Source organism: Petaurus breviceps, unplaced genomic scaffold (genome assembly GCF_028583685.1).
Source record: "Petaurus breviceps papuanus isolate PSGF00001 unplaced genomic scaffold, PetGlider_PUasm1.0 90925, whole genome shotgun sequence".
Lineage (NCBI taxonomy): Eukaryota > Metazoa > Chordata > Mammalia > Diprotodontia > Petauridae > Petaurus > Petaurus breviceps.
The window spans coordinates 11,860,359-11,880,672 of NW_027187380.1; the positions used below are offsets into that span (position 1 = coordinate 11,860,359).

Genomic DNA, 20,314 nt, shown 5'->3' on the forward strand with positions numbered 1-20,314 from the left:
GGAAGAAGGGAACCACCTCAACTGAGAGAACCTCTCCCTTTTTCAGGTCACTGCTACTTGGAAGTTACCTCTAATATTAAATATTATAAGAAGTAGAGAAAAGAGAAGGTTGCTTTGGAAGGCCATAAGCCAATGACTTGCTTAGTTAAAGACAGGAGAGCATACCTTGGAAAACAGGGCTAAATCACTGGTCAAGGTAAACACAAAATAAGAAATCAAGGAAGAAACATTAAAAAAAAAAAAGAGGTTTTATTCCATATTCCATACCCAGTAGGCTGGAAAGTACAATCATAACATGACTTTCAGAAAGGCATTCTCTACCAACACAGGGTGACTGCAGTGTGTGTTGTTTTAGAAAACAGACATGTGGTAAACTGAATTTTTGTAAATTGAATCATCAGAGGGCAAACTGAATAGCCCTGTAATGAAAATAACCATGCCCTGATTGATTTTTTTTTTTAAGTGTAAGAATCATATATCTCTACTGGACAGGAAGGGAAGAGAAGTTCAATGGAAAAATAATCCTGAAAGGGTTAATTTCCCACTGTTCCTTGTCATGGTCAGAAAGTGGGCATGATAGAACATAAAGAAATAGGATTGATATTGTTGTTCAGTCATCTTTCAGTAGTGCCCAACTCTTTGTGACCTTGTTTGGGGTTTTCTTGGCAAAGATATTGGAATGGTTTACCATTTCTTTCTCCAGCTCATTTCACAGATGAGGAAACTGGGGTAAAGTGACTGGCCCAGGGTTATACAGCTAAGATGTGTCTGATGCCAGATTTAAACTCAAGGAGAGTCTTCCTGACTTCTGGCCCAATACTCTAGCCACTATGAAATAGGATTATAACATTCTTATGAAAGTTAGTTGACACAACCTTTGATCTAGTCACTAAAAATGCCCAGGAGAATATACAAGTCACTTCTTTATCTCCTTAACAGCGTTCAAGGCAAATTCACAGACCAATAAATAGAGAGCATTTTCAAAATTGCACAACAGCAAAGCATTGTCACTCTGCTTGTCCAGATGCCAACTAGAGTAAAAGGGATACATGGCAGAGGGCAAGGATGACTGCCTCAAGGAAGAAACGTACCATTCCACTCTGACTTCCTATGCAGCACTGTAATATTAAAATAATCATAATGTTAATTGATATTTACCTTGGGGATAGAGGCTGGACCTGTGATTTATTTCAGAAGTATAAGATACTTCTCCCTCAATGGAGATCAGTGCCTTCTCTTCAATGTAGTCTTATTTACCCAGAGTATTAAGAGATTAAGTGACAACATGTATCAGATGTGGCCCTTGAACGCAGATTTTCCTGGCTCTGAAGGAAGCCAGCTCTCTATCCACTTTGCCAAGATGGCATTCAAGGATATTAACATAGTACTTTAAACTGCCAACCATTTGTTGTCTTTGAAAATTCAGTAAAATCTAAATCATTATGAAAGTTCAAATTCTAAATATGTTTTCATAAAAGACAATTTTAGGCACTACCTGTCTAGTCATTCCTTTGTTCAGTCACTCAACAGGTGACTCATTTATTTTCACATTAATAGTGTTGTAAAGAAGAACTAGATCCAAAGGGAAAAACCATGAGAAAAAAAAGAAAAAAGAAAAATAGTATACTTTGATCTGCATTCAGACTCCATAATTCGTTCTCTGGATGTGGATAGCATTTTCCATCACTGAGTCTTTTGGAATTTTCTTAGATCATTACATTGCTGAAAAGAGCTAAGTCTATCAAAGTTGGCCGTTCAATAATATTGATACTACTGTGTACAATATTTTCCTGGTTCTGCTCATTTCACTCATCATCAATTCGTGAAAGTCTTTCCAGGTTTTTCTGAAGTCCACCTCTTCATCATTTCTCATGGAACAATAGTATTCGATTATATTCATATACCACAACTTGTTCTGCCATTCCCCAATTGATGGGCAATTTCCAATTCTTGGCCACCACAAAAAGAGTTACTATGGGTCCTTTTCCCATTTTTATGATCTCTTTGGGATACAGACCCAGAAGTGGTATTGCTAGATCAAAGGGTATGTACAGTTTTATAGCCCTTTGGGCATAGTACCAAATTGTCTCCAGAATGGTTGGATCAATTCGCAACTCCGCCAACAATGCATCAGTGTTCCAATTTTCCCACATCTTCTCTAACCTTTATCATTTTTCTCAACAGGTATTTATTAAATGCCTACTCTGTGCAAAGCACTAAGCCAAGTGATAAGATAGAAAATTCTGTAAAGTCAGATCACAATTGCCCCATCAGAGCTTAGAGTCTAGGAGGGGACCATTATCAATCAATCATCATCATAATTGCAATTTGCATAGTGCATTAAAGGTTTGTACAGCACTTTCCATCATATCATTACATCTTTTGTAACAACTTTGTTCTTAAAGGTGCAGATCTGATTTCATCAGTGTAGGGACAGTTGGAGGAACTCTCTCTTCAATGCAGATCAGCAACTCAGTAATTTATCATCTTAGAGAGTTGCTCAGGGTGGTATTATGGTTCATCCTACATTTGGAATAGGACAAATAACAACACAGGATTGCCTGGGGTACTGAGTGGTCCTGGGGTAAAACTCTTGTATGTTGGGGGCGGCCAGGTAGCACAGAGAGTAAGAGCACCAGCTCCAGTGTTGAGAAGACCTGGAGATCAAATCCCGGGCTCAGACACTTAGCACCTACCCAGAAGCACCTGGCCGTGTAACCTGGAGCAAGTTACTTAACCCCAATTGCTTAGGGGAGGCCAGGTGGCTCAGCGAGTAAGAGCACCGGCTCCAGTGTCGGGATGACCTGGATCAAATCTGGGCTCAGATACTCAGCACCACACCCAGAAATAACTGGCTGTGTAACCTTAAAAAAAAAAAAAAAAACTCTTGTATGTTTCAGAAGCCTGACTTGAAACCAGATCTTCCTGACTCTAAGGTCGGTCACCATGATGATATATTTCAAAATCCCCATTTTATAGATAAGGAAATTGAGGTTCAGAGTTTAACTGACAAGCCTAAAGTCATAAAGGTTAAAGGCCATGGAGGAGCTCAAGAAGGATTTTGAAAATCAAGTAAGAAAAGTAGAAGAAAAATTGGCAAGAGAAATGAGAATGATGCAAGAAAATCATGAAAAGCAAATCAACAGCCTGCTAAAGGAGACCCAAAAAAATACTGAAGAAAATAATAACTTAAAAAATAGACTAACTCAAATGGCAAAAGAGGCCCAAAAAGCCAACGAGGAGAAGAATGCCTTAAAAAGCTGAATTTGCCAGATGGAAAAGGAATTTCAAAAACTCACTGAAGAGGATAATTCCTTCAAAATTAGACTGGAGCAATTGGAAGCTAATGACTTTATGAGAAATCAAGATACTATAAAACAGATCCAAACAAGTAATGTGAAATATCTCATTGAAAAAACCACTGAGCTGGAAAATAAATCCAGGAGAGATAATTTAAAAATCACTGGACTACCTGAAAGCCATGATCACAAAAAGAGCCTAGACAACACATTTCAAGAAATTCTCAAGCAAAATTGCCCTGATATTCTAGAACCAGAGGGCAAAATAGAAACTGAAAGAATTTGGGGCGGCTAGGTGGCGCAGTGAGTAAAGTGCCGACCCCAGAGTCAGGAGGACCCCAAGTTTAGTTCTGGCCTCAGACACTTAACACTCACACAATAAAAACTAGCCATGTAACCTTGGGCAAGCTACTTAATCCCAATTGTCCTCCAAAAAGGAGGCAAAAAATTTTTTTTGAAAGAATTCACTGATCACCTCTTGAAAAAGAAGCCAAAAAGAAAACATCCAGGAGTATTATAGTCAAATTCCAGAGTTCCCAGGTCAAGGAGAAAATACTGCAAGCAGTCAGGAATAAACAATTTGAGTATTGTGGAAACACAATCAGAATAACACAAGATCTAGCAGCTTCTACATTAAGGAACTGAATGGGTTGGAATATGATATTCCAGAGGTCAAAGGAGCTAGGGCTAAAACCAAGAATCACCTACCCAGCAAAACTGAGTATAATGTTTCAGGGGAAAATATGGTCATTCAATGAAATAAAGGATTTTCAAGCATTCTTGATGAAAAAAGCAGAGCTGAACAGAAAATCTGACTTTCAACTACAAGAAGCAAGAGAGGCATGAGAAGGTAAACAGGAAAAAGAAATCATAAGGTTAAAGTTGACCTATTTACATTCCTACATGGAAAAACAATAATTGTAACTCATAAGACTTTTCTCAGTACAAGGATAGTTGAAGGCAATATATATGTATATGTATATGAAGGTGTATGTGTATATAAATATATATGTGAGTATATGTATATGTATGTATATGTATACACAGAAGGCACAGGATGAGTTGAATATGAAGGGATGATATCTAAAAAGTAAAATTAAGAGGTAAGAGAGAAATTTATTGGGAGAAGGACAAAGGGAGAGATAGATCAGGGTAAATTATCTCATATAAAAGAGGCAAGAGAAATCTGTTACAATGGAAGGGAAGAGCAGGAAGGTGAAAGGGAATGGGACAACCTTACTCTCATTGAATTTGCCTTAAGGAGGGAATAACATACACACTCAATTGGGTATCTTACCCTACAGGAAAGTAGGAAGGGAAGGGGAAAAGAAGGGAGGGCAGATTGGGGGAGAGGGTAGTTAGAAACAAACACTTTTGAAAAGGCATAGGGTCAAAGGAGAAAACAGAATAATTGGGGGTGGGATAGGATGGAGGGAAATATAGTTAGTCTTTCACAGTATAACTACTATGGAAATGTTTTGTGTAACTACACATGTACAACTTATATTGAATTGTTTATCTTCCCAGTGGGGGTGGGTGAGGAGGGAAGAAGGGAAAAAATCTGGACCTCAAAGTTTAAAAAAAAAATGTTAAAATTTTTTTTTTTTTTACAGACAACTGGGAAATAAGATATATAGGCACTGGTGTATAGAAATCTATCTTGCCCTACTAGAAAGTTAGGGGGGTGATGGGAGAGGATATAAGAAAGTAGGCTTGCTATTTTGGGGTGGGGGGTTGGAGAAAGATGGGGAGAAAAATTTATAACTCAAAATCTGGTGGAAATGAATGTTGAAAAGTAAAAATAAATTGAAAAACAAAAAAAGAAATTGAGGGGATGCCCTTTAACTGGGGAACTGCTGAACAAGTTGTGTTATGTGATTATGATGGAGTACTATTATACTATAAGAAATGATGACAGGATTCTCTTGGAAAAACCTGAAAAGACTTGCATAGGCTGATACAAAGTGTACTATATTCAAAGTAACAGCAATATTGTAAGATGATCAGCTGTGAATGACTTAGCTATTCTCAGCAATACAATGATCCAAGACAACTCTGAAGGACTTATGTTGAAAAATGGTATCCATTCCCAGAGAAAGGACTAATGGAGTCTGAGATTGAAGCATACTTTTTTTACTTTATTTTTCTTGAGTTTTTGTCTATGGTTTTCTTTCACAACATGACTAATATGGATATATTTTGCCTGACTACACATGTATAACCTATATCGAATTGTTTGCCTTCTTAACGAGGGGGACCTAGGGAGGGGAAAAGGGAGAAAATTTAGAACTCAAAGTTTTAAAAATGAATGTTAACAACTATTTTTACAAGTAACTAGGGAAAAATAAAATACTAAATTAAAAAAAATTATCTCATTTGAGCCTCACAACAATCTTTCAAGGTTAGATCTATTATTATCTCCATTTTACAGTTGAAGAAACTGAGGCAAACAGAGGCAAAGTGACTTGCCCAGGTCCCACAGCTAGTTAAGTGTTTGAAGTTAAATTTGAACTCAGGTCTTACTGACTCCACTATCCCAGCTGCCTAGGACAGCATTTGGATCCTGACTCTCTCCCCTTAATTAGATGTTACTCTAGATGCCACTTAAACACTCTGAAGCCTAATTCCTCCACTTGAAAATGGAAATAATAGCATTTCCAATTCCTACCACATTATGTGATGAGGATATTAAATCAGCTGAATTAATTGATCATAATAAATTACAGGAGTTCTTTGTAACCAATACAGTACTACATAGGTTCTTATTACTGGTTTCAACTGATTTCATTAAAATGTAGAACGTTAGGGCAGTAAGAGACCCCAGATATTAAGTATAGATAGAAAAAACAAACCAATCAACCTAGGGTCGAAACTAGAGAAGAGCACTGGACTATCTTGTAAGTAGCAGTCAGGACAAGAATTCAGGTCTCCTGATTCCTAGGTCAAACATTCTTTCTTCAGCTTTCTGTTTTCCTTCTAATCTTGGCTGCTTTGGTTTTGTTTGTACAAAACTCTTTTTAATTTAATGTAATAAAAATTATCCATTTTACATCTTGTAATGCCCTCTATCTCTTGTTTGGTCCTCAATTCTTCCCTTATCCATAGATCTGACAGGCAAACTTTTCCCTGCTCTCTGAAAGTGTTTTACTGGTTCCTCATCCTCCTGCTGTCTCTTAAACAAAGACATTGCTCAAAGTTTTAGCCTCTTCTCTCTCTAGACTCTTTCCCTTGTGGATCCCATCCATTCCCATAGCCATTCAAGTCCCTTCAATTCTCATGGTATCTTCCCTCATACGTAAAATGAAGGTGTTGTCCTGTAAGATCTCTAAGCTCTTCTAGCTCTACAGCCCTATCTTGAGAGCAGGGTCCAGGACTCTTGTATCCCCAATGCCTTTGTATATGTACTTTCTCAGGTACTCAAATGAATCTGTCTCATAAACTAGGGAATTTCAAGGATTCAGATCACAACCTGGCAATGGCTGCCCATTCTTGTTCATGTCCTCCCATAAATTCACCACAAAAGGTTCACCTGGTGGCCTTCCACATTTTCTCTAGACATTGATTTCAAGGGTGCCAGTGAAGAAAACTAGCTGACCACTTGGGATTCCTCCTTCTCATCACCTAATCAATCATCTTTTTCTATCATACAGTTCCTCGAAGACCTTAGCTATTGTTACAGCCTGCTGTCATCCACATGTGCCTTTTCATTGCCCTCTTTATGATAATCATTTAAAGTCCTTCTGCTGTTCAAGAGAAGCAACTTTATTTCATGTCTTTCATACAGTAGCTTCGCACATGTAGACACTTTTAAGGGGCAGGGGAGGAGATTTAGGGAGGGAAAAAGCATTTATATAGCTTTTATATAGGTATATACCAGGCACTGTGCTAAGAGGATTTTTTCTTTGTTTTTACAAATATTATCTCATCTGATCTTCACAAATATCTTCATTTAGTCATTACCTTGTGAGGTAGGTGCTATTTCCATCCCCATTTTACAGCTGAGAAAGTGATTTGCCCAGGGTCACACAACTAGGTCTGAGGCTGGATTTGAACTCATATTTTCCTGATTCCAGGTTCAGTACACTATCCATTATACCACCAGCTGCCTCTGATAACCTTCAAAAAAAATGTTTAGTGAGGCAATATGATTAAGTGAGAAACATATGAATTCAGAACTATAAGGTGTAGTTTTTGAATCATGGCTCCACCATTTGAAATCCAGGTTCTTCTCTTGAAAGATAAGGGCATACTATTAGATCACCTCTAAGATCATAGATTCATTTAGAACTCAAAGGTACCTTAAAGGTCATCCAGAAGCATCAATCTTAAATAGAAGTGAGGTCACTAAACAATACATAAGGATCCCTTAAGGTGAATAATTGATTTAGAAAATCCATGTTAACATTATCTTTCATTGTATTTTTATTTCCATAAATATTTTCCAATTACATTTTAACCTGATTTCTTTAACACTTAAGAGTGTTGCAAGCCAGGTCTGTGTTTGACGACGCCTGGAGTTGTCAATTCCCCTCATTTTACAGGACAGAAAGTGTAGGCTCAGGGGAGTTAAGTGATCTGCCCAAGGTCACACAGATAATTAATAGCAGCACTGAGATTTGAATCTAAAACTTATTTAAAATGAAGCATTATTTCCATTGAACAAGCTTCCCTTCCAGCTCTAAATCTCTCTAACCTTGTTCTCCATGAAGTCTAACACAGATTATGTGCAGGATGGCATTAAATGGTCAAAGAATTATTTATTACGGCTTCCTTACTTCGACAGTCCTAAGTCCTGAGGATACAAAGAAAGGCAGAAGACAGTCCCTACTCTCAACATGCTCACATTCTAACGAGGTAGACAAGACGCTCACTCCGATATATGTACAAGATATAGACAAAGTAAATGGGAAGTAATCTGGGAGGGAAGGTCCTAGCATTGAGGGGGATCTGGAAAAGCTTCTGGCAGAACATGTTACTTGGCCTAAGTCACGAAGGAATGGAGGAGACCGAAGTAAGACGGGAGAATTCATACTTTTGGGCACCCAGAATATTCACAGCACCACTCATTAAAAAAAAAAAAAAGTTCCAGGGCGAGAGCAGGGTATCAGAGGACCTCAGCTTTTCACCTAAGGATCTCAGCCTCTCTGCCATCTGAGGAAGGTCAGTTTCACCCCCGACTTCCGGGAACGCCTTTGTCCTCGGACTTCCGGGTGCGGCGGAGGGGGGGGTGAAAGGAAGTCTCTCTCTCTCTCCCTCCTTGCCCCTTTCCCGCCCTCATCCCTGTCTCGTCACCCACCTGTCCCAAGGTTCCCACAGTCGTAGCCTTCCGAGGTGAAGGTAGATGTGTGGGGGGAGGAAAAAGAGAGCACTTTCCCCACGTGAACAAAAGTACATCACGTGACAGGAGCAAAGCCTTCTGAGGCGGGAGGCACGATGACGCTATGTCGTACGTCCCAGCCTGCGTGGCGGAGGCGGGAGGCTGTGGCGCCCTTTGCCCCAGGTTCCGCCCACAGCCCAGCTTCCCCTCCTTGAGCTAACTAGCGGTGGCCCGGCCTTCTCCCCGCCCTCTTTCTCTTCCTCGGGGGCGGGGGAGCTCCGTTCTCGCTAGGCAGAGGCCTTCTCGGCCCCCTGGCCGCAGGGTCGCGGTCACGTGCCAAAGGCGAGGGCGGGCGTGGGGCGGTGCTGCCTGTCTTAGGGGCCTGCCTTGGTCCCAGATCCAGACTTTGGAGCCCTAGAAGGGAGTGAACAGGCTGCGAGAGCCGCGGATGTCTGATCGCCATCACCTTCTGCCCCAGTCACTGCCAGTACCATGAACCCAGACTTGCACAGGGAGCGGGACTCTGCCAGCTTTGATGCGGAGAAACTCACTTACATCCTGGATGGGAGTCCCGAGAGGACCCGGCGCCGCCGGGAGATCGGTGAGAGCGGCTGTGTTGGACCCCGGGGGGTCTGCTGGGGCACGGGGGAGGTGGAGGGGGGGGTGTAATGCCCTTATGGCTGCTAGGGAATTGTAGGGAGCCCTTGCTTGTAATCGGCTTTCAGCTTCTCTGCCTCCTGCCTTCCTTGCAGTCTCAGGCAAAATCTCATGCTCTGCTAGAAGCCCCCCACCTTAAATTCAGTGCCTTTCCTCAATTGATCGTGTCCAATTTATTCTATATGTATTTGACCGTACATAGTTGTTTGTATGTTGTCTCCCCCATTAAGTCGTAACCTTTTTAAGAACCGAAACTGTCTCTTGTCTTCCTTTTTTATTCCCTTAGTTTAACATTTAAAAACGCCTCTTATTCGATCTCCCAAGGAGATGGTAATGGATTTCTGAGTTTTGTGTCTCCCTCTTTCCCTCCAAAATTCAGAAAACATGATTCTGAATGATCCGGATTTCAAGCATGAAGACTTGAATTTCCTTACCCGGAGCGAGCAGTATGATATGGCTGTCAAAAAGAGTGCCATGATGGTGAAGAAGATGCGAGATTTTGGCATTGCTGATCCCGAAGAGATCATGTGGTTTAAAAAGTAAGCGTTCGAGTAGTAGAGATTTGACAGAGCTTTAACTGCTCTTGGAATCTTATGTGTGTGTCTGTATGTGTTGTTTGCTCTTAGATCTGTGCTTTTCTAGTTCTTAATCTTCTAGATCAGAGTTGTAACCTTTTTTTGGGTGTCATATGTGCTGCACTACTGGAATAATGTTTTTGAAAGCATGAAATCAGATTTGTAGGATTAAAAAGGAAGCCAATTCTAGTGAAATAATTTATGAATTTTTCAAGAAACATTTTGATAATTATTTCAGGTTAAAACACTGAGTCACCAGATTAAAACGCTGTTCTGTATAGATTAATGTTAAGTAATATTAAGAGGTAGCCTGTAGTCTGCTGTGTCACTTTAAGTGGTGGATAGATCTAAGGCCAAAACTAAAGTTATTTCCAAATCATAATATATTAATTAATTTATATCCAGGGGCCTTATCTTCCTCTTTTTTTTTTGGAGGGGCAATTGGGGTTAAGTGACTTGCCCAAGGTCACAGGGCTAATAAGTGTTAAGTGTCTGAGGTCAGATTTGAACTCAGGTCCTCCTGACTCCAGGGCCCGTGCTCTATCCACTGTGTCACCTAGCCACTCCAAAAACAGATTTTTAAAGTATGATTTGTCTTTTTTTTTTTTTTAAGCAATCAGGGTTAAGTAACTTGCTCAAGGTTACACGGCCAGGTGTTTCTGGGTGGGTGCTAAGTGTCTGAGCCCGGGATTCGATCTCCAGGTCTTCTCAACACTGGAGCCGGTGCTCTTACTTGCTGTGCTACCTGGCCGCCCCGATTTGTCTTTTTTTTTTAATCTCAAAAAATCAAATAGGCAAAAGCCAAAATAGCCAAAGAAAGAGGATGGGAAAATGGGGACTGTGTTGATTGCATTTACAAATTCATTGAGTCACCTAGCCACCCCTATCTTCCTCATCTTTAAGGAAAAGGAGATTTGATTATGAATTTTGTGGACCCTTCTACCTTTGATCTTACTTTAGCATGGAAACATTTTGGAGAATTGTCAATTGATAGGGATTTTTCGATTCTTACTTTCAGGTATCTGCTATTTAAAGGTATAATTTGATCACAACTTGTTTTTTAGAGATTTTAGCCCCCCAAAAGGTCTTGAAAATTTGGGGGGATTTCTTGTAGTGAGCCCAGAAACATCTTATGGTAGCAAGAACATTCTTGAGAAACTGAAATGTGAAGTTTTTATTTTGTCTTGGTGCAGGGTGTGGCGTAAGCCTTTTAATAAATTCCTCTTGTCAAAAATCATGAAAAAAGTGTGTTGATGGGAAGACCAATAACTGATATGCTTAAGTAGAATTGATGAAAGGTGTTCTAAGAATTGAACACTATTACAGTTGGTGGTTAAGTGGAATTCATTTTCTATGTAGACGCTAAACAAAATCTGTGATTTGCTGATAGATGCCAAACATATACTTTGTTATTAGAGCCCCTTTTTTGTTTGTTTTTGTGTGTGTGTGTGTTGTTGTTTTTTAAAAAATAAAGCAGATTTAATGTTTTCTGATTCATTCAGGATAAAGTGCTCTGACTTAATAATGTGGTGGTTTATAGTTTATGAGTATCTCCTACTCAATAAATTTTCCCTTTCATACCAGTAAATATTTTTGATAAAGTTATTTATGCCCTAGACAATCCATGTTTTTTAAAAAAAAATTATAGAAAATATAAAGTATATTTAAGTTCTCCTTTTTGTAGTAACATATTGATTAGTTACTTTAAGATGTTATTGTATGTCTTTATTTTTTACATCTTTTGTTATTAAAATAGTTCCTGTGGCCTAGCAAAGACCATGAGGGACAAGACTGATAGCTGAAAAACCTTCTCTGGGAGTGAAGTTGAGAACCTATGAAATTACAGAAATTTAAAGTTGTTAGAGACCGTGGAGATCATTTTACTCAACTCTCTTATTTGACAAGTAGGAAAACAGACTGAGAAAGATCAAGTGACTTAGCTCAAATCAAACAACCTCATGGTGTATCTAGGATGACAAATCAAAGTCACATAAAGTTTATGACACAGGAGCATGCATAAAGCATAGTCCATGTATGCCAGACATACCCTCAGGTGACCGTTCTGATTCTCCCCCTGAAAGACCAGCAGCAAAGCTCCGCCTACAATGTGCCTGCATACCCAGGTACCCTTGACCTCTGTTCCGTGCATTAGGTACATATGGCAGATGTGCTGAATTCCACATGAGTGTTCTTTGTGCCACATCACACTCTGCCTTGAAGACATTCTAAACAAGCCATCATAACAATTCTGATAATGTCAAACTTTCCTCCCAGCAGAAAACATTTAAGTTTAAATAGTAAAATCTTAAGCATTTATATACCTTTGGTAGGATTTAAGAAAAAAAAATTACATATTGAAATCCTTTCATTTACATCTAGTTTGAGATATGTCAAAAATCATATGCTTCTTTAAAACCTTTCAGGCATTTAAAGTCAGAAAATTAAAAATAAAATAGGAATTTAGCAGTTTAATCACAAATATACTTCATAGGTTTTCTTTGGATTATACTACAGCTTTATCAGATGGCATATTAAAGTTAAATAATTTCTAATTTAGAAGTGATTTGAAGTTCTAGTAAACTCATTTCCTGTGAATTTTCTGTTAAAAATAAATCTTGTGTTATTTATAATGTGATATGTTTAACATTGTACAAAATGTAGTACTTTGACCTTCTGAAAGAGGTCTCCAAATCTATCCAGGGATCTTTTCACTATTACTAAAATTTGAACTTTTCTAGATAATCCAACTTGGGATACTACTCACATACTTTTAAATACTCCTTTTATTTTGATAATTTGTATGCCTTATGGCTATGGAGATATTGAAGAAGAATATCTAGATGTGAACTAGTAAATTACATTTTAGCTTTGAGTCAGTCGTGATGGTAAATTTTCTAAAATATTATCAACCCCCTATTTATCAGATGACATTTTAAAATGATAAATTAGATACTTCTAGAGAGCCTGACTTGTATTTTTTTAAAGTGAAAGATGGGGTATCCAAACAGCCATGATAAAGATTTATTCCTTGCAATTGTGAATATAATATATAACCAAACTCAAGTGAAGTCATAATGAAATAGAACAAAGTCCTCCATTTGGTAGGAAATAGCATTTTTCCTGTGTATCATATTTCACTTTAAATATTAAAAGATGTTTCTGAAAAATCACCTTGGTGCTATTTATCAGGGACTTGATCTTCAATTATATTAGTGGAGAATGAAAATAAGAAATTTTGCAAGTAATAATTCCATTCTTGAAGGATGTTGGACAAGTCAACTGCTGGTATTTTTTGTATATTAATTTTTCTTCATACAATGAGAATATTCTGCTTTATAAGAATATTACATCTGCAGTGTGAATATTTGTAAAATATTTTCAAATGGTCATGTTGAAGAATAAGGGCTTTTTGAACCATCACTTGACAAAATAGACTTTATTTGTGTAGGGAACATTAGAAAAACAATTTCATTTTTTCCTATAAAATTTTCTGCTATGTAAAGAAAATGCACTCACTAAAATTTAAGTTTTCTAGTTTGATATATTTAAACTTATGTGATTGTGATTTTCATTTTTTCTCTTTAAGTATAACTTGAATTTGTTTAATTTTAGAGTAGAGTAGTAGTTGAAAAGTATCAGTGGCTCTCTGTTCCTTATATTAGGATTTTGAATAGGTAGCTGTTTTCATTTTAGATGTCATGTATTTTTACTACCTTGTAGATGCCTTATTCATTGTCATTATGTCACTATCAATTCTAAAAATACCAAAGGAATTATTTTACCTACTTTGTTCCTTCATGTAGAACTGTGATCAGCATTTCAAACAAAGGCCACTATTCTTTTCACTTAAGTTACTACTTTTATTTGGGAGGATTCTTCTCAGATTTACATTCTTGCCTAGATTTTTTTGGAGAGTGATTTAGGAATTAGAAGCCTTCTTGTTTTTGAGATTGATTCGTGAAATCATACTTGTCAATGAGATTTTGGCATTTAGATTGATTAAGTGCTATTGGTGAAATTGACTAAATTGGGGGAAAGACACTGGGTTTGGCATCATCAGACAGGTTTGTCACAACTCTGGAACATAATTCGTTGTGGTAACCTTGAGGAAGTAATTTTATCTTTGGGCTTGTGTTCTCACATTTATGATATTGAAGGGGGTGGAGAAGATGATCTCTAGGATCTCTTCCAACTTTGATTATGTAATGCTAAATTATGCTGCTGTTAACCTGAATAACTGGCGATGAATTAACTCTTTTTCTTCCTTCTTCCCTCCCCCCCAAATCATGTTTGATCTTTGCTGGTATTCAGGCATTTTTAATTAGTGCGTTATGATAAGCAGCTTGTTTTATTGTTTTGTTGGCACAGAAACGGAATTTGGCATCCAGAATTCAGTTATTCAACCAGTCATCAGTAACTTTTGGATTAAATCCCTTTAGAGTATTGGGATCGAGGAATATAGAATTAGTGAAGAAGTTTGTTCAAGTGATTGAGATTGTCCTATAATTGAGACAGAAAAAGTAAGTGACGCAAACCTGGTAAAGTGAAATGAGCAGTGGGTTTGGAGTCAGATGACTCTGTTTGAATATTAATTTTGCTTCTCTCTGTAACCTGAGGCAGGTCTCTACAGCTTCATTTGGCTTCTCCACCTTTAAATTGAGAGGGTTGGAGTGGATCTAAATTCCCTTCATTTCTAAATCCTATGATCCTATAAGTTTGTGTATTACTTCACATGGAGAAATAAGAAGAATGATTACGGGTCATTATTCCCATTATGTTCCTTAATAATGGGGATGGTTTGATGCCTTCCTGTGAACAGTAAACTGATCTGATCTCTTTTCCCTTAAACAAATCCTCGAAATAGAAATAATAATCACTCCTGTTCCTTTATTCAAGAGACATTGTAAAGAACATTTCTTCAGACATTCTTTAAATGCATTGGAGGTTGATAGTATATTTGCTGTATTGTATTGTTTTTAGTATTAGTGTTGTATAACAAAGGTTGATTGGTTTGTGTGATTTGTTTCTGCGTTCAGAACTGATTTTGTATGTGGAGTAAGTTGAGATGAATTTGTGATTCAGATTCCAGGTAGACATAAGTAATCTAGTTATGTTACTGTTTAATGACAAGACCACTGAGGATAGATTTGTGAGATATTGACAGTACTGTTTACCTTACTAAGAATGTTTGTGTCCTAATACACCTTATGGGCAGCTAGGTGGTGTAGTGGATAGAGCACAAGACATGGAATCAGGAAGACCTCATATTTCTGAGTTCACATCTGACCTCAGACACTATCTGTGTGACCCTGGGCAAGTCACTTCACCCTGTTTGCCTCACTTTCCTCATCTGTAAAATGAGCTGGCAAATCACTCCAGTATCTTTGCTAGGAAAACCCCAAATGGGCCATGAAGAGTCAGATACAACTGAACAATAGCAAGAACAATAAATATGCTTTACCCCAGTGTTCTCATCACCACCTTCGGTTACCTCAGCAAAGAAAGACTAAAAGTGGTTGTTAGCCAAAAACAGATGAAGACAATGGTGGGGTTTCTTTTGATCTTCTGTGAAAATGCTTTTTTTTCAGTTGCTGTCATAGGAAGCTTTACTTTCAAGAGCTAATCAAAAGCAGTTTTAAGAGGAAATCTCATCCTGAATTATTAGCTAGGCTAAGAGCAGAACTACCAGAGACCATGCACCAGGAGTTTCAATTTCAGATTCATGAGGTTGTAAAATAATGAATGTGGTTTGTATGGAAAATATTACTACCAAATTTGAAAGATGAAGGATGAAACTTTTATGACCTTCTCTTGGTTGAGAACTATTTGAAAATGAGGTTGATATGTAGGAAAAAAAATCTTTTCAGGCAGTTGCTACTAGAGTAAGGCTGAGATCCTTTTCTTTTCTCTCCTGTAGACTATCTCTGATCAGTTTTGTGGAACCGGTTGGCCTCAATTACTCCATGTTTATCCCTACCTTGCTGATTCAGGGCACCACTGCTCAGCAACAGAAATGGCTGTCTCCATCCCAAGGACTCCAGATAATTGGCACCTACGCCCAGACCGAGATGGGGCACGGTTAGTCTTTATCTAGAGATCAGTGAGTGAAACTATTAGAAGACTGTAGCTGACAGTGACTCTTGGCATTGTCCCCTTTGAAGTCTTATTTAAAACCAGACTTTTAAAATGAACTTTTATTTTTTCTTTAGCATCTTATCTATCTCTAGTAATTTGTCAAGTATCCTTCAGTCTTATTGCTTGAACTAGTTTGCAGAGTAGTTTGTGAGAATTAAGTGCTTATTATATTTAAAAGTTGGTGAAACTTCTTCATATGAGGTCAGGTCCTGCTATCATTTTTGCAGTTCTCTCTACCATCTAATGCCTTAACAGCTTTGTTTTATATTCTTTCTAGAGCATTGATGTCTTAGCAAAGTAAGGTTTACCCAGGAGAACTGCTTTTTGTTATGCCAGGGAAGCAGGGATTGAATAGGATGTAGAATGCTAGTAATGAAAACTTCCTTATTACGCTCCAGAGAGAGTTAGGAGACAGTCAGCAAACATTTATTAAGCTCTTACTATGTTTCAGGCACTGTGCTAAGTGCTAGGGACATAAAGACTTGCTTTCAAGTAATTTACATTCTAATGAGAGAACAGTATAAACATATGAGTATACACATATGGAACACAAGGTAACCTTGGAGGAGAAGGCACTAGGACCAAGAAAGGCCTCATGCGAAAGGTCGTGCTTCAGCTGGATCTTGAAGGAAATAAGGGATTCCAGGAGGTGGAGGTCTGATGGGAAGGCATTCCAAGTATGGGAGGCATTCAGTTCAAAGGCACAGTGATGGGAAATGGAGTCTTATGTATGAGGAATAGCAAGAAAGCCAGTCTGCCTGGAGTGAGGAGATTGTGAAAGAGAGTAATATATGTAGACTAGAAAGTCAGGAAAGAGCTAGGGTGTGAAGAGTTTTTTGTTTTTGTTTTTTGGGGTTTTTTTTGCCTTTTGGAGGGCAGTTGGGGTTAAGTAATTTGCCCAAGGTTACACGGCTAGTTGTTTTTTTAGGAGAACTCCAGTCCTCCTGACTCCAGGGCCAGTGCTTTAGTCACTGCGCCACTTAGCTGCCCCAAGGGTGTGAAGAGTTTTAAATGCCAAGTAGGAGTTTATATTTGATAGGTAATAGGGATCCACTGGAGTTTTTACTAACTGTGAGGTGGGGAGGTATTCCACAGCAGATCTGCACTTTAGGAAAATCACTTTGTCATTCTTCTGGAGTACGAATTGGAAATGTGAAAGACTTGAAGCAATGGCTCTGAGAAGCTGTTTCAGTTGTCCTGCTGAGTGAGCGGTGGTGACTGTGTGCCTGGTGAGAAGGGGAACTATGTGACAGATGTTGCCAAGATAGAAACAAGATTTGACAGCTGGTTATATTGAGGTCTAAGGGTGCTGGGACCCCGAAATTCAAGGGCAAATGATGCAGGTCCTGCCTTGAATGAATTCAACCCAAGCTTTCTTTTAGCCAAAGACAAGGTTTATTAGAGCACTGCTCGGGGTGGGCAAGATTTAAGAATCTGTCGTATTTGTGATATTTGTATTGACAAGTGGTCCAGACTCATAAGGAATCTGAGCAATTTAATGGGGAGAAAGAAGAACCTTATATACAGAAAGACTCTGGGAAGGCTCTAAGAGGTAACTGGGAGGTAAAGAGGAGGACCCGGAAGGGCCAAATGACCCAGATGAATGTCAGAGGCCTGGACCAAGTGGGAAAGTCCAGGGGCTTTTCTGCTTTGGGGTCCAGATCCCAAAGACGTGGTCTTTTCCTTTTAGGGGTTCAGATCCCATCCTCACCAGTTAGATATTTTTGGTGGAAGGAGTTGAGGATAACACCGAGGTTGTGGACTAAAGTAACAAGGACAATATGAGAGGAATTCAGAAAAGGGATGGTTTTGGGGAGATGATCATGAATTCTTTTTTGGATATCCAAAGATGGACCCATTCTCTTTCCTCTAGGACTTACTCCCATTTCTGAATCTCCCTGTTTCTTTCACTTTCCCTCACCCCCACCCTATAAATCCAGTCAGTTGCCAACAACAGTTTTTAAAAATTAAAAACAAGAGTTGTTATACAAGTTTTTATGGATCAGTGTTGTGTTTGGGCAGTTGTGGATAAGTCCATGATGATAGTACAGTTCTAGTAGTTTGGTTGAACTCTCCATTAGTTTTTAAGGTCTATATTTGTAAGTATAATGATTTGTCACATGTCATTCCATTAAATAAAGTAAGCAGGGGCAGCTAGGTGGCTATTTTTCACTTTCTTTCATTTTTTTCTTTTCTTTGAGTCTTCTTCAAAATGACTGATATGGAAATGTCTTATGTAATATAACCTATATCTGATTACTTACCATGTCATGGAGAGGGAAGGTGAGGTGGAAAGGGATAGAATTTGAAACTCAAAAACATTAAATAAAAATGTTCCAGTTACATGACTGTCTGGTGCTCTCTTAAAAATTGAAAGAAAAAAAGGTACTCTGGTTCATAAAGAAAGAGAGTGATAATTTTGTTTTGACCTTTTGGGTTGGTTGAAGGCACATAGTAGATGCTAGGCAAAAAAAAAAAAAAGTAAGCTTCTGGTATCCAAGTCTCACGACCAGATCGTGTCTTGTTAAGGTATCTATTAGGCACTAAATTTTCAAGGCCAGTAGTGATTTATGACTCAGTTTCTACTATTTTCCCTGTGTAATCTACATAGATTAAGTCCAACTTCCCTAAGAATAGCCTTTTTGTAATTTCTGGTTGCAGTGACCTGATCCTGAATGGCCATCATAAAGCCCCTCTTGTTTCCAGAAATAAATCTACATGATTCAGCCATTTGCTTAGTGCTTCCTATTCAACATATTGCTTGCTAACTGTGTTCATGTGGCTGTCACGTATGGACTAAATTCACTTTTTTATTTCATTCTTGGATCTTAACTAGTTCAGGTTCCATCCAGAGATAAACCACTTTCAGTTACATTAGACAACTCCAAAAACCTATGATCAGCTTTTACTACCATTGCTTGAAGAAGTACTATCTACTTGTTCCAAAAGTATTTATGGAAGTTTTGGACCTATTTGCCATGTGCTCGGAGAATTTCCATAATTTCTCTTCCTCCTTTTTGACAAAGAAGCTTTCATCTTTCTATTGCCGCCTTAGGGTGATAATCTTATGTTTAATATTGTGCAGGTTTTTGTTGTATGCCTTCTGTATGAGTTATTGTCCATTTTACAATTCTAAAAGCATAAACTAAGACAGATACTAGGTAGGTATTAATTAATTGTATTTAACATTTTCTTCTCATTCAGCTTTGATTTTTCAGGATGTCAGTAAGTCTCTTAACATGTATAGCCAACAGCCTTGATATCTATGTTCAGGGAGTGGGTCTCACCTGAAGTAAACCAAGTTATCTATAGTTATTGCCTATATCCATTGGTTCCTCGTTACCTCTGCATTCAGTCTTAAATTCTCATTTTTTTATCTTTCCTTGGAATCCATTCATACTTCTCAAGTCCAAGGGACATTTTATATTATTGGAGGAAGTTTGTATGAGGTGATGGAACTGTTAAATGTGGTTTTTGGAGCCATGTAGTATCTATGTACTTCAAGTGACTTTGGTTTGACTTCCTCTTTAATTTGGAAGCCTTTTTTGCTTTAGGTGATGAAAATGTACTTAAGACTTGGCAAGGTGAGAAATGTGCTTTCTCTAGAAAGAAAATATTTTTGGAGCTAGGAAAGTTGTCATTTTATTTTTACATTCATTGCAAATGGGTAACTCCCTAATGGAGTATGCTTGCTTAGACAAATGCAAGGCTTTTTATGCTCTGTTCCCAATTTGAATTTCCCCCCTTGCTCTCTCCATTGGCTAGATTCAACCTCCTGAACTGCCCACTTCATGTTCTCTTACTTGATATGTTTCCACTCAAACAGCTTATTAAGCATGCATACAAGCTCCTGACCTTTTACTTAATCAGAAGCCTGGTTCTGCTAGGTCACTGCTCTGATTAGAACCAGCTACCTCTGACTTACATCCTGTTATCACTCAAAGCAGGGAATAGTTTTAATCCTGTGGAAACAGAATTCCTTCTTTTGTTTCCCACAGCAAAACCAATGGGTTTAAACTATTTCACTGAAGAGTACCTTTGTTTTTATCACTTGTTCTTAACATTATTGTGTTGTTGGTGGGTTTTAAATAGAGAATAATTTTCCATGTGGATACCAGATTTTCACTATATTTGAGACTGTTTTATATATTTGCAGTATGTGTGTATAAAACTTGAGTCAGATTTTCTGATAATCAACTAAAGCAGTATTAAAGGTTACAGTGCTTTCAGGCAGCTTTTTCAATAATTGCCAAATTAATAAGTTGTTTCGTACACTCCTAGGACTTTTGGCCTGCCCTTTTTATTCTTCATTCCATATATCGTTTTCTTGT

General features: G+C 38.2%; 2 protein-coding genes across 4 annotated transcripts in view; one reads left to right on the forward strand and one right to left on the reverse strand.

Moving 5' to 3' along the window:
* Nucleotides 1-8,752, reverse strand: part of CDK3 (cyclin dependent kinase 3) — a 36,010-nt gene extending 27,258 nt beyond the window's left edge. The window contains exon 1 of the mRNA XM_069076344.1: nt 8,596-8,752. The gene's annotated coding sequence lies outside the window, so the exon portion shown is untranslated. The remainder of the gene's footprint in view (nt 1-8,595) is intronic.
* A 221-nt stretch (nt 8,753-8,973) lies between these two features.
* Nucleotides 8,974-20,314, forward strand: part of ACOX1 (acyl-CoA oxidase 1) — a 52,822-nt gene continuing 41,481 nt past the window's right edge. The window contains exons 1-3 of one of the 3 annotated variants that reach the window (XM_069076336.1): nt 8,974-9,217; nt 9,653-9,812; nt 15,766-15,926. In XM_069076336.1, the coding sequence (XP_068932437.1) occupies nt 9,109-9,217; nt 9,653-9,812; nt 15,766-15,926 (430 nt within the window). In that variant the 5' untranslated portion in view covers nt 8,974-9,108. Of the gene's footprint in view, nt 9,218-9,652; nt 9,813-15,765; nt 15,927-20,314 lie in introns of those variants that run through there. The other 2 variants (XM_069076335.1, XM_069076337.1) reach the window with 2 other exon arrangements.